The sequence below is a fragment of the Physeter macrocephalus genome, chromosome 2, assembly GCF_002837175.3.
Source record: "Physeter macrocephalus isolate SW-GA chromosome 2, ASM283717v5, whole genome shotgun sequence".
NCBI lineage: Eukaryota > Metazoa > Chordata > Mammalia > Artiodactyla > Physeteridae > Physeter > Physeter macrocephalus.
In genome coordinates this window covers 105,814,780-105,829,088 of record NC_041215.1, presented here as the reverse complement: position 1 = coordinate 105,829,088, position 14,309 = coordinate 105,814,780, and the positions used below count along the sequence as shown (strand labels likewise).

At 45.2% G+C, this 14,309-nt stretch overlaps 1 protein-coding gene across 1 annotated transcript in view; it reads right to left on the bottom strand.

Moving 5' to 3' along the window:
- The window catches only part of KIAA2012 (KIAA2012 ortholog), a 126,456-nt gene extending 122,239 nt beyond the window's left edge, over positions 1-4,217 (bottom strand). Inside the window, 2 exon segments of the mRNA XM_024124719.2 lie at positions 2,649-2,933; positions 4,134-4,217. Of these exon segments, the coding sequence (XP_023980487.1) occupies positions 2,649-2,933; positions 4,134-4,217 (369 nt within the window).
- Between the last annotated feature and the right edge of the window lie 10,092 nt (positions 4,218-14,309).

Genomic DNA, 14,309 nt, shown 5'->3' with positions numbered 1-14,309 from the left:
GCGCGGGCTTCAGTAGTTGTGGCACGCAGGCTCAGTAGTTGTGGCTCACGGGCTTAGCTGCTCCACGGCATGTGGGATCTTCCCAGACCGGGGCTCGAACCTGTTTCCCCTGCATTGGCAGGCAGATTCTTAACCACTGTGCCACCAGGGAAACCCGTGTTCATTGTATTTAATTCCAAATCCCTCTTGAGTTTTTTTCCTCCTATTTTAATGTACCATGTCCTCTAATCTTAAATTCCTGCCTTATTACTATTGCAAACTTTTCCTTTCCTTTGTGATTTCCTCACACCATTTCCCTTCTGTTCATTTGGAGTGAGACTACAGTGTTCTTTCTGTACAGTTACATGTTGTAAATCTGGTAGATGGATACCTCAGGAAGACAGAAACTTTTTTCATGGAGCCCAAGTCTAACTAAAATTGAAGCCATCCCCAAACAGACTCATCTACTTTATAAAGTAATAAGATCACTGTTGCCTGGAATATTTAAGCCCTCTAGGCAAGCATCTGAAAGCTGTGGAGGGTATTCTTGCTCTGGGCAGTAAGTCAGCCTATATATCAGTGTCCAGCCAGGAAAACAGAAACCACTCTAAATATTTAAGCATAGAAGGAATTTAATTCAGGTAATCGGTTACACAAGTGAATAGAGAGTTCAGAAGCCAAAAAGATGTTGAGGCAACACTGAGATTAGTAACATCAGGAGGCCAGTCTGACCCCTAGGTGAAAGGACAGAGGGAGGAGCTGGCAGGGTCACCTGGAGGAACCTAGAGCTACAACAGCCCTGCTTGTCTGTTGGGAGCTAGGCCACAGAGGTGATGCGGGTGCTTCTCACCACTACAGGTAGAATGGGAGGGGAGAAATACCTGGCCTTTTTTCTTCTCCCTCTCCAATCTCCTTCCAATGTCTTCCAATGGCAAATTCAATTAGAAGGCAGTTGACACAGAGGTTTGTGGAATTATATGCAGCCTGTGGTCAACCCCACTGTGATGCAGAGTAGAGTAAGGTAAGGGTAAGGAGTGGATGTGAGGGCAAACACTCCAAGGCCTGGCACAGAGACTCCTGGAGGCCTTCCACGTCCACGGACAATAGGGTGAAGTGCAAAGTATGCTGGCCCTGGAGAGTAGGCAGTCTTGTGTTTGAATCCTGGCTCTGTCATTAACTAGCTCTGAGACCTTGGCCAAGTCACTTAACTCCTCCGAGCCTCATTTTCCTCATCTACAAAAGGGGGCAAGAAAAACCATATCTCACAGGTCATTGTGAAGATTTAATGAAATAATAGCTGTAATAGAATACTAAGCATTCAACAACAATTGGTTTCCTTTCATCCAAGAATTTATGATTTTTAATACAAAGGGCAATTGGGCAATTGGTCAAGGTCATTAAGCTTCTTGTATTTTGAAAGAAGGAAAAGGAGCAGAGGAACTTTCCTTTTGGAAACTCTGCCTTGGTGGGGTAGGTGATAAATTGCTCAATAATGATACTGGGGGATGATCTAAAAAACATTGACAGTATCGTGCATGATTGATTCATTCATTTCACAAACATTTATGGGTACTCACTTTTTTCTGGAAACTAAAATTTAGATGTGGTCCCTGCCCTCAAGGAGATGGTAACCGTTGGACAAAGAGATGAATTGCAATGTATGAGGGTATGGGAATGCTCACAGAGGAGGGAGGGATGGGATAGCTCTGTCTAGGGAAGTAGGAGAAGCTTCAGTGGGCGATGACATTGGAGTTGTGTTTTGAAGGATGAATAGGAGTTTTCCAGATGTAGAAGTATGTGCAAAAGTGTAGAGTCACAAAAGGGCATGGGATGTTAGTGGAACGGTGAGCTCTTCACATGGGTGGGGCCTTGAGGGGTCCATGGTCATGGCGGTGGTTAGAACAAGTTGCAGATACGGCTAGAAATGGAAGAGAAAGCCAGTGCTTGAAGCGCTTGGTACAAGAAGTTAACGACTTTATCCTGTGGGGAATGAGAAGCCAGCAGAGACTTTTAAACTAGGGAGTCACCCACCATCTACAAGCTAGAATTTCACGAAGTGACACATTGTCCCAGCCTCTCTCGTGTCCTCAACCATAGGGCTGATGCATGTCATTATATAAAGCAGGGGCCATGTCCACATCTCATAAGACATTAGAGAGTATGAATCAGAAAAATGAGCCCAGGGGTTTCCCCTTCATATTAAATTCAGAGTGGAAAAAGTCATTAACTTATCCTGCAGAGCCTGAAGGGCTCAAGGTAAATATTTTAAATGTTCTCCGCATTTCCACAAAGCCAAGAACATCAGAGGTGTGATGATGATGCTTGTGGCTATGAGACAGAACTTCAAGGATTCTGATGAAACATGTGCTAACCGAGATCTGTCTGAAAGCTGAAAAGGACTTTGTGTCATTCTAATGGAAAGAAAAACACAAAATGATAATAATATAGCCCTTTATGCTTTTCAGAGCCCTTTCACATAGATTATTTCATTTAAGCCTCATGACAATTGTGTACTGTGAGTACAATCCCATTTTAGAGATGAAGAAATGGAAGTCTGAGGGTTTCATACCTTCCTAGGGTCTGCAAAGAAGTTATATCCAAAGCTGCAACTGGATTTCTAGAGACACAGACCAGGGCCTTCCCTGAGCCCTGGACAGTGCTCTGCCTACCTGTCTCCTTCCGTACGCCAGGATGGCTTCTTTGAGGTCCTGAAGTGTGCACAGTTCAAGATCCAGCCTCTTCTCGTGGCCTTTGGGGCAGTAGGGGCCTTTACTCCTCTCTTTGGGGGTCCATGCTGATATGGCTAAGCCTTCAGAGTAGAGGATCAGGGCGCCCTTTCTAGTGCTGAATGTTTTAGGAAGAAGGAGGCTCCACATGTGCTGGTCGGCATTGCCCTCATCCTGCGGTTTGCTGACCAGGATATATTCTTCTGGGGACTTCCAGTTCAAGTAATCCTGCAATGGAAAGAAACCTCCTTGACTGGTCCACAGTGGAAGGCCCTTTTATAGGAAATACTGCTTGGGCAGGTGTTTGACGTGTTTTTAGTGACTGGTTTTCTCTGAATTGCTCACATGGTGTCACAGAATACATTCGTGCTTCTTAGCTGTTTTTGTTCTTAACTGTTTTTGTTCTCTGCCTCTCAGAGTTAGTAGAACCTAGGGCATGATTCTATTTTACCCTATATAACTTTCAGGAGAGCCATTTATGCCTGGAGGCTTAAATAGGGTAGAGTGTAGCTTCCAGGCCAGTTAAAATTTCCTGGTATGCAAGTAAGTAGTCAGAATTACCAAGGGCAGCAGATAACTTTGAAATCAGACCTGGACCAGCTGGCAGTTTAAATAGGAGAAAACCATTCCAGCCCATCACTTCAGCTGCACACAGGGAGAATTTCCATACATTCTAGATGCTATGTAACATTACCTAATTTGGCTGTTTAAGAGCCTATAAAGTAGTTACATATCTTGTAAGTAAGTAAATGCCATTGGCCACAGAGGTCCTTTGAAAATTTATATGTCTTTTAATACAGTGAAAGTCAAATATCATGACAAACTACAACAACAAAGGAAATCTCTGTGTGATCCAAAAATTTTCAAAGTACCCCCAGTGGATTTCTTATTCCTGGCAGGATTCAATGAAATAAAATTCCAGTACAACAATGGAATTTTGCTACCTCTTTAAAATCTTCTAAAATGAAAAAACTTTTTACGTATATTAAATGTGAGTGCTGGGGGTTGAATTCCAGAAGGTTCAAGGAAGCCATTGAATTGGCACGAACATTTCAGCATTTCAACCACAGAGCATGATGTCTAAAAACCAAACAGCCATCAGCTTGCCTAGAACACAGGTGGAAATTCTGGTCTTGTACCAAACCGCCCAAATTCTAGACAATCTGGAATCTCCTCCAGTCTAAAGCAAATGAGGCTGTAAGTCAGTTTGTGAGGGGGAGGAAGAGGGCCCCAGTGGCAATCTCTGTGTGTCAAGCAAACTATCTTATTTTCTCGAATTTAAGAAAAGGAGGAGGGACAATCTCCCAGTGACCTCCGCCACTGGACCAACAAAACAAACCAAAACACACAGGGCTCAGCCCCAAATGAAAAAATAGAACATTCCTCCTCCACCCCCAAAATATGCTTTTATTCAGCTGTAAGACTCACCTCTGGTTCAAAATAGACTTCTGACTTCTGTTTGTTCTGGACCAACTTCCCGTGTCCCCGGCTCAGGAGAGAGAGGCTGAACATATTTTCCCTCTGATCACTTCTCAAGGGCAGTTCATCTTGGTTTTGAAGGCTGAAAACTGGTCACACCTCAAGATTTCCTGATCTCAGCAGTGAGCCCAAGAAGACCACAAACACTGGGCCTTTTATTAAATACATTTTCCCCTCATACAGCAGCTTCTTAATAACAACCAGTCACACAGTTTAGACAGTGTGTGTCTTTGTCGGGAGAAAAAACAAACCGCAAACCCAGACTCCTCAAGCCCTGGATTGTCTACTCTCTGGGCAACCTCTCTCTCCCCTTCGCCTGTGCCCTTGTTGTCCCCTGGTCCTGTTGCTCTGTTACCGGCCGTGCGCCTCGGCAGTTCTGGGCCACAGCACCTCTCATTGTGAGCCGAGGTTGTGTCCTTGTTGCTATGGCAGCACAGGGAAGTGAAGTCCCTTAAGCTGGACTAGGCAAGGCAGGGACTGTGGAGGACAGGGTTCACACCCTGCGGGGAGGGAGGTGTAAAATGGACATTGAAGAGACCAGGCTCAGATTTCAAGTCCTGATTTCGGGATTGGGAGGGTGGGTATGTTGGGATATTTTTTCTGTTATAGTATTCGTCTTGCTTTTAGAGAGCGTCTCCCCCTTCTCCTGATATGCGAGCCTTTCACTGTCAAGTGATGATTAACAGACTCAGAGGAGTCATCTAGGTCACCTAAAGCGACCTGTGATGTTTTCCTTGGCTGAGTTCCAGGGTCTCCTCAGCTGGACAGGAGTCCTCTTTCTGGTGGTCGCTGCTTTGCAGGAGTGAGTGCAGGACACTGGGAATCTCCAGATTCCTTTGCATACCTGGATCTCACTTGGGCACCTTCCATCTCTCGAGGGAGGGGATACTTGGGAGATGCAGGTGGGGACATTTTTGTTGTCACAATGACTATCCGCTGTCCTGCATAATGAAGAATAGTCTCACTCCGAATGTCAATGGCATCCTCTTTGAGAACCACTGCTATGGCCTAGGCTGCTTGGTTCTCCTTGATACTGACACTGTGAGGACAGAACTGGGGGAAGAGGGTCAGGGAACAGAGACCTTTTTGCTTATCTAGGACTCTGCTTTGGTCTGGAAAAGCGACCTGCCTTGTCATCTGTCATCAGAGCCTTCTGGGCAGTCCCATGGGAGCGCCCCCTGCTGACCTGGATGAAGAAGTGCAGCTGATCCCAGGCCCACTTACCTTTAGATCTCCCTCTGTGGCTGTCATTTTTCTCGGAGGCAGGCTCAAGTCTCATGAGGAAGAAATAGAGGTCATCATGTATAATTAGATTGGGCTTATCATGGGGAATCAAGTCAGTGAATGCAGAGGCTCAAAACAGAATTTAGTCAAAACCACAGTGGATACCACTTCAACACCCATTAGAATTGACTATTAAAAAAAATAAAAACAAGCACAAAAAGCCCAGAAAATAACAATTGTTGCTGAAGACGTGGAGAAATTGGGATCCTGTGCACTGTTAGTGGGAATATCAAATGGTGCAACAGCTATGGAAAATAGTATGGCAGGAATTCCCTGGCGGTCCAGTGGTTAGGACTCTGAGCTTTCATTGCCAAGGGCCCTGGTTCAATCCCTGGTAGGGGAAGTAACATCCCATAAGCTGCGTGGCCCAGCCTAGAACAACAACAACAAGAACAACAAAAACCAGTATGGCAGATCTGCAAAAAATTAAACATAGAATTACCATACGATCCAGTGATTCCACTTTTGGGTATATGACCCCAAAAAAGCAAGGACTCAAGCAGATATTTGAGCACCCATGTTTATAGCACCATTATTCACAATAGCCAAAATGTGGAAAAAATTCAGGTGTCCACTTTTTTTTTTTTTTTTTGCCATGCCGCATGGCATGTGGGCTCTTAGTTCCCCAACCAGGGATCCAACCCAAGCCCCCCACAGTGGAAGCATGGAGTCTTAACCACTGGACCTTCAGGGAAGTGCCCAGGTGTCCACTTGACAGATGATAGATGAATGGAAAAACAAAATGTAACAAACATATACAATGGAATACTATTCAGCCTTGAAAGGGAAAGAATTTGGATACATGCTACAATATGGATGAACCTTGAAGACATTACGCTGAATGAAATAAACCAGTCACAAAGGGACAAATATTGATATTGTATGATTCCAATTATATGAGGTACATTTTTTTTTTTTTTTTTTGCGGTGCGCGGGCCTCTCACTGTTGTGGCCTCTCCTGTTGTGGAGCACAGGCTCCAGACACGCAGGCCCAGCGGCCATGGCTCATGGACCCAGCCACTCCGCGGCCTGTGGGATCCTCCCGGACGGAGGCACGAACCCGTGTCCCCTGCATCGGCAGGCGGACTCTCAACCACTGCGCCACCAGGAAAGCCCATATGAGGTATTTTGAGTAGTCGAATTCATAGAGACAAAGTAGGATGGTGTTTCCCAGGGGATGTGGTAAAAGGGAATGGAAAGTTAGTGTTGAATGGGTACAGAGTTTCAGTCTTGGAAGATGAAAAATTTCTGGAGATAGGTGGTGGTGATAGTTGTACAACAATGTAAAAGTACTTAATGCCAATGAATGGTACATTTTAAAATTATTAAAATGATAAATTTTATGTTATGCATATTTTAGATTTTGAGTTAAAATCTAAAAAATATGTAGAGCAAAGAAAACAAAAAACTGAATTTGGCACTTTATAATGTGAAAGCCAATTGGTCAGCATAATTGTAGAGTGAATTCCTCACAACAGATGAGACAAAATTCTACCAAATGAGGGTTCCAAATAGTTTCCCGGGTCTTAAGCTACAGCTGCTCTCTCCCATCCCTTTCTCCATCCCTTCAAAGTGCCAAAAGGACCCTTCAACAAAGCTCTACTGGGAGATTACTATATGTGAGATGTGGTCTCTGCCCTCAGGAAGCTCCCAGCAGGGTGAGAAGACAGGTGCGTGTGAGCCAGTATCTGAAAGATGATGTGACAAGGTGATACGGAGGTGGAAGTGAGTAGGTGCCCTAGGAAAGAAGAGGGGGTGGTGGTGAGATGATGCATGGTGGTGGGCCTTGTAGAAGGTCACGAAGATGAGGGATATTAGAGGTGGGCTTTAATGGACAGTAGTGGATGGTGAGGAGGGAAGCTGAGAGAGCATATTGCAAGAGGCATGGAAAGGAAAATCTAAGATCTCTGGGGAAGGGACAACTTCTTTGGTGTAGCCACAGCCTCGGGTACCGTGGACAGAGATGAAGCTGGAGAGACAGGCCAGCTGGCCAAGGCCATGAAGGCCACATGTCCCTGCGAAGGCACCTTGGACTTTATTCTTCAGGTAGGGTTTTTTAAATGGGGGGTGATGTGATTCTACCTGGATTTTAGAAAGATAACTCTGAGAACAGTATAAAGGATGGATAGAATGAGGGATGTTAGCTTATTTCATAAAGGTGAACTTTTAGGACCTTGCATCCCAGGCCAGCCTTCCCTTGGGTGTGAATGAATTTGTCAAATAGGCCAGGAATAGTCACTTGCTAAATGGCCTTTGAGAGAGACATAGAAGGGGAAACTCCATACCAACTGCAATGAAATATAAATGTTGCCATTTTGAAAATGCCATTGCTCAGGGAAGAGAAGTAAGGTAGCATAAGAGAAAAGTGACGGAGTGACTGGGACCGGAATGAGAGCCATTTTTGTCATCCAAGGAATAACTCCAAGTTTTTCCATCGGAAATTCTTCCTCTGAGCTCACCTGACTTGGAAATGTTAACTCATCTATAAATGGTGAAGTAGGTCCCCAGGAAGTGATCTTTCTGAGTCTAGGTTGAATGAGCATCTCACCTGGGAAAATAGCCAGGTGCCTGTCTGGCCCTCTCAATGCTGTATAGCAAGGCTGCTAGGCCCCTCTGGGGCTGTAGTCTGGGAGCAGCCAGACCAGAGCCCGAAGTGGGCCTCTCCTAAACTGTCGTGTTTACATCCATGCTGTTTAATATGGACAATGAACAGATGTACAGATCAATTAATAGACATTTAAAAGCATTTACTCCATCCCCACAGCAGTTTATGGAAAGCGCATTTAGAAAGCAATCGAAGTTATTGCTATTTTAAAATGGTAGGGGATCCCAGATGAAAGGCCCTTGTAACTGGAAAGTATTTATAACTCAAGAAGAAACCCTCCACACCCATGTTATATAACACAAACACCATCTCCTGGCATGCCTGACCTGTCAGCCCATGCAGCATGTCTGTTTAAATTACTCTGTAAATTCTATAGGGTGGAGACCTTGTTTTTATGGTTTGTAAAGCATCACGAATAACCATGGTGCTCTGTAAATAAATAGAAACCACATGAAACAAAGAAAAGAGATGTTATTCAATGGCCATGTCCCCAGAGCATCCAGGAATTTGTCCCTTGTTCCAAAGTGGCTTGGGGTAAATGGATGCCACGTTGGGGAAGTAGCCTGTGGGATGGTGCCAGGGTCCTCATCTCCCTTTAAAGGGCAGTGTGAGAGTGTGGTCTAGGAATTGTAGTCACCTGCATGGGCAGCCTACAAGAGGAGCTGTTGCTGTTGTCCTTGTTACTCCAAGAGGAAGGACCAGGGCACAGAGAAATTAAATGATTTGCACAAAGCCATGGATGAACCAGAGGCGAAATGAGACCTTGTCCAAATTTGGTCCTAATCCAAGCCTATTGTTCATCCCACTTCTGCAACAGAGCAGCAGCTATTCATAAGTAGCTACATTACATCGTGGCTAATATCCACCAGTCAGGAAGCTGCTGACTGAGGCCATCACAGCGCCCTCTTCTGCCATGAAGGTGGTGACTGGACCCTGGATCTGTGTCCAGCTACTGTGACTACCTCAAAACACTCATATCTCCCCAACCTTGTTTCTCCTCACTTTAGTTTGCAAATCTAGTTGCAGGGGAATCTAGGAAATCACATTTTAAGCTTTCCAGCCTCCTACACCGGACGGAGGGTGGAATGAAGGTTGGTAGAGCCGTCTGCGGTTATCTGCCATAAGCACCAAAGACGAGTTGTATGAAAAAGTCCAAACAAAGGATTTTTAAAAATATTGGCTGTGTATATGACAGTCAGTATGGCCTTGCATTATTAAAGCGCTTTCCATTTGCTTGTGTTTTATACTCCCAACTAGACTGTAAGTCTTTGGAAGGAAGGGACCACATCTTATAATTCTTAATACTTCCCATAGCACCCCTTACATATAGTAACAACTGAATAAATATTTGTTGCTTGCTTTTAACATGTGCAGCGAGATGTGTAATGATCTTGAGCCAGTATGAGCAGTATATGAAAAGAAGAGAATTAGGTCAAAGCCTGTGTCAGTGATTAGTAGTTTGCCTGTAGTACAAAGCTTAGAGTCGTAGGTCAGAGTCACTGACCAACGAAAACTTGGTATTTAGAGGCTGAAGGGCACCAAGAGAATCAGTGTGGAAGATACAGAGCTCTCAACTTGTTGGAAGGAGCACAGACTTGCTGAGGTTAAGTTCCTTGGCTTGTTCAGAGGCTAGGGTTAATTTCTCATGTAGCACAGGTCAGGTTTGAAAGAAGAAAATGCAAAAGGCAATCAAGAATACTCTAGAATCATAGCAGGGGAGAAAGTGTCAGCGATGACTCTGCTCCCTTCCTCTCCTTATGGAAAAATTATGACCACGTGTTCCGCCTGGTTGCGTAGTGAGAGGGCTGGGGATCTATTTACTTTAGATCTTTCTGAAGAGTTTGCTTTGGGAGTCTGAAGTATTTAGTTATGCTTTTTCTCAGGGCTTCATTTTATTAGTAGGAGTGCTCACAGTAATTTCAAGCTTTTAAATTGATGGTGGAGAGATAGTAAGTTTAGAGAAGAAATAAAAATCACACATTCTTCGTTCTTTCCTAACATGGGGGAAATCAATCATAATTTTGGCTAGCGGCTCAGTCACTGGGGGCAAATGTAACAGACCTTCATAGGAACCAACTTGTGAAGAGTGATGAAAGCAGTGGCAATTTCAGTTCTAAGTGAAGACTCTCAGAGCAGATGCCATTCATCAAAAGTACACGGATTCTGGGCTTCCCTGGTGGCGCAGTGGTTGCGCGTCCGCCTGCCGATGCAGGGGAACCGAGTTCGCGCCCCGGTCTGGGAGGATCCCACGTGCCGCGGAGCGGCTGGGCCCGTGAGCCATGGTCGCGGAGCGGCCTGCGCGTCCGGAGCCTGTGCTCCGCGACGGGAGAGGCCACAACAGAGGGAGGCCCGCATACCACAAAAAAAAAAAAAAAAAAAAAAAAAAAAGTACACGGATTCTGGGCTTCCCTGGTGGCGCAGTGGTTGGGAGTCTGCCTGCCAGTGCGGGGGACTCGGGTTCGAGCCCTGGTCCGGGAGGATCCCACATGCCGCAGAGCAGCTAAGCCCGTGCGCCACAACTGCTGAGCCCACGTGCCGCGACTGCTGAGGCCCGTGTGCCTGGAGCCCGTGCTCCGCAACGGGAGGGGCCACCGCGGTGAGAGTCCCGCGCACCGCAACAGAGAGTGGCCCCTGCTCGCTGCAGCTGGACGGAGACCCCGCGCAGCGGCAGGGACCCAACACAGCCAAGGATAATTAAATAAAATAAATAAATTTATAAATAAATAATAAATTTAAAAAAACAAAGTACACGGATTCTGATAACTTAGAACCATTGACTATTAGCATAAGAAGGTAAAATGCTTTACTTATGAGGTTAGTACGGTGGTGGGTAAATTTTTTCTTTTGATTTTTGTTAAATATTGGTACAGTGATGCTTATTTAATTAACAAGTAAGATGATTTATGTAAGGCACTGAGTGTAGTGCCTGGCCCATAGTATGTACTCAATACATAGAAAATATATATATATATATGTTTTTTTATTGGAGTATAACTGCTTTACAATGTAGTGCTAGTTTCTGCTGTACTGTGAAGTGAATCAGCTCTATGTATACATATGTTCCCTCCCTCTTGGACCTCCTTCCCCGCCACCACACCCCTCTAGGTCATCACAGAGCACGAGCTGAGCTCCGTGTGCTATACAGCAGGTTCTCACTAGCTATGTATTTTACACATGATAGTGTATATATGTCAATCCTAATCTCCCAATTCGTCCCACCCTCCCCTTCCCCCCGTGTCCACATGTCTGTTCTCTACGTCTGTGTCTCTATTCCTGCCCTGCAAATAGGTTCCTCTGTACCATTTTTCTAGATTCCACGTATATGCATTAATATATAATATTTGTTTATTTCTTTCTGACTTACGTAACTCTGTATGACAGACATAATTGCATCACACAATTGAGAATACACATGAGTTCCCTCCCTGCTATTAGCACACAGTAGTGAAGTTTTGTTGTGAAAAATGATGCTCTGAAAGCCATTTTCTCACACTAGGGAATCTCATGTGTAGCAGACTGTAAGTTGCTGGGTTGTACAACTAGATACTTCTTTGCCATCTGGCTTCCGGTTCACTCTAAACTCTATGATGAGAATGGTTTTTACACTTTCTAACTGCTACAGAGTAAAACTTGTGAGCTGTCTGCTAATTATTTTAGAGAAATGTTAATTTGATAACAAGTATCTTTTCAGGGACATTGCATTGCATAACGCAAGGTACACAGATACCTCCCCACTATTTGCCCACATTAGTGAGGTTTTGATGTACAGATCAAAGTCCTGACTCTCAGCCTAGAAGGGGAGCAGCCAGGGAGCTGGAGCCGACCATCTGAGGGAGAGGAAGGGGCATCAGGGAGCCTGGGTTCTGGGAGAACTTCCCCTCGAGGCCCACACTGCTAGAGTTCACTTTGTGAACCCAGGAGCCCCTAGCCCACAGGTAAACTGATTGCCTGTTACTCAACCTTTATAGTTTCCTCTGGGAAAGCATTCACATCTTCCCGAGAACTGAGTTAAGATGCAAGTCCCTCTGCAGAGATTGAATTAACCATGCTGTGCAGGAATGGGACCCAGAGTGGATCCCTGGGTTTGGGATTGATGTGGGAGAAATGAGGGAGAGGAAGAGGTGGGGCAAGATGGAGGATGGTTTCCCTTGGGATGTAGGTCAGAAGGCCTGTCCACAGTGGCTTTGCCCGTTTCCCCATTTTCCCAGAGAGCCAGCCTGTGCCCATGCTCCTCCAGGCAACAATCTTAAAATGGGGCAGAGGTTGCTAACCTCGGGCTGGCCCCAGGAAGTTCTGTAAGTATATGTTTAAGGAAGGTGGGGAGCATTTCCTTCTTACCTTGCAGAGCAGACCCACCTGGGGCAGCAGAGTCCCTTCTCAGAGGCCAAAGACCAGATATAACTCTACTCACTAGTGTTATAACAAGTGTGATCAGATATGGGTAGTGCCCTTTGCAGAACCTCATGCTCCTAGCCAGCCCTTGTTCATGCCCACCTCTGATACCAACCTGCTCTACAGCAGGTGTCCAGGGCCAGTTATTAGCCAAGCAGGGAGAACATCTTTGAAAGGGTACATTCCAATGAGATAGGCTGATAGCAGGGGTGGCTTTTCAGAGTTTACCATAATCCTCCTCTTGATTTGCTGTCTAGATGTAGTTAGGTGCACAAAGGGTTAACAGGTCTCGTAGGACTCGGCTGCCAAGTACACTTAATGCTCAGTCCAGCACTCCCGGCTTGTATTCTTACGCTGCTGGAGTGGCCTGTTCATGGCATCTGGTTCCCTGGCAACAGCTTTCATTGGCTCAATCAAAGCCCTTTCTTCTTAAGAAAGCTCCTACTGAGACGCCCACCACCACCACTAATCACCATCTTAACTCAGGGCTTAGGATGCAGCTGGTATGAAAAATAGCATTTGTGGATGTGAGAAGATAAAGCAATGGACTGGGTTGGATACACCTGCCTTGTGTGATCCTTGTACTGCTTTTCTATAGGACCAGTTGGAAATTACCTGTTTTTCCACTGGGACAGAGAGAAAGCCTGGGACCAAAAGTTTCCCAGAGCTGGCTTTCTTTGTTCTGCGGAAACCAGTGAGCCTCTGTGATTCATGACTAGCTGTTTCCTGGGCTGATCTGTGTTATAACTGCGCGCTCTGTGCTCTGACAAGGGGCGTTGCTGAGCTGAGGGAGTTCAGACAACGAAATCCATATTGTGGAAGGCTTGTCCCCAGTCAGCCACAAGCTGGGGGAAGAAGTCTGCCTCCAATAGAACCCGGGGAGTCTGGCGGCTGCTCCACCCGCCCCAAGAAGTCTCAGCAGCTCCAGATTTGCTAAGAATAGCAGGAAAAAGTAGCTCTTCGTGCAGCATTTGGGGGAAAAAAGAGTTGATGAGATTCTCTAATAAAGATGGGCATTTTTAGGGGAATTCTTTAATCTTATGGAGAATCGCTTTGAGTTTTCTTGTTTTGTCTAGGGAATGGATAAAATGAAAGCAATAAAGTAGAGATGAGGACAAAGACAAGCTGTTCTCACTTTTGGTTCACCCATACCGATCCATTTAATTCATTTTATTTTTTTTTTAAATCAAATTTCATCCCATGTACTTATTATACTCACTGAAATCTAAACACATAGCATCATTCAGGAATTAAAGTGTTCAAAATTCACAGTAGTATTTACAAAAGATGTTGACTTTTGGCCTGGCCATCCATCCTAATATTTGTGCTGCCCTAACCTTCTGGTTCCTCAAGAGAAAACAGTCATCCTGGTCGTGGTGCCAAAATGTAATGGGACAGTTGACAATTCAGAGACAGGGTTTGTGGCTGCTCTGCTTGGCAAGCGAAGGTCCTCTCCTGCAGCTGTGTGTGTGGATGAAAGGCTCTCTGTGTCTGATACCAGCCTGTCTGCAGCTTAGCAGGGTAAGGGCTCTGGGTGGTGCTACCTCACAAGCTGTTAAAATATGTTATTGAGGGCACTGAACAGAAACAACACACATTTGAGAGTTATTTGGGGACTAGGCTTGTTCCATCTCTTATTAGATGTGTAATGGAAAAATTCTTCACCTCTCTGAGCCTCAGTTTCCTCATCTGGAAAATGGGGATGATAGCATTTATCATGTGGGGCTATGGCAAGGATTAGGAGAAACAATGTGCCACCCCCATAGATTCTGATTAAATTATTCTGAAGTAGGGACCTGATGCTAATCATTTTTAGGAGCTCCCCAGGTGATTCTAATATTGAG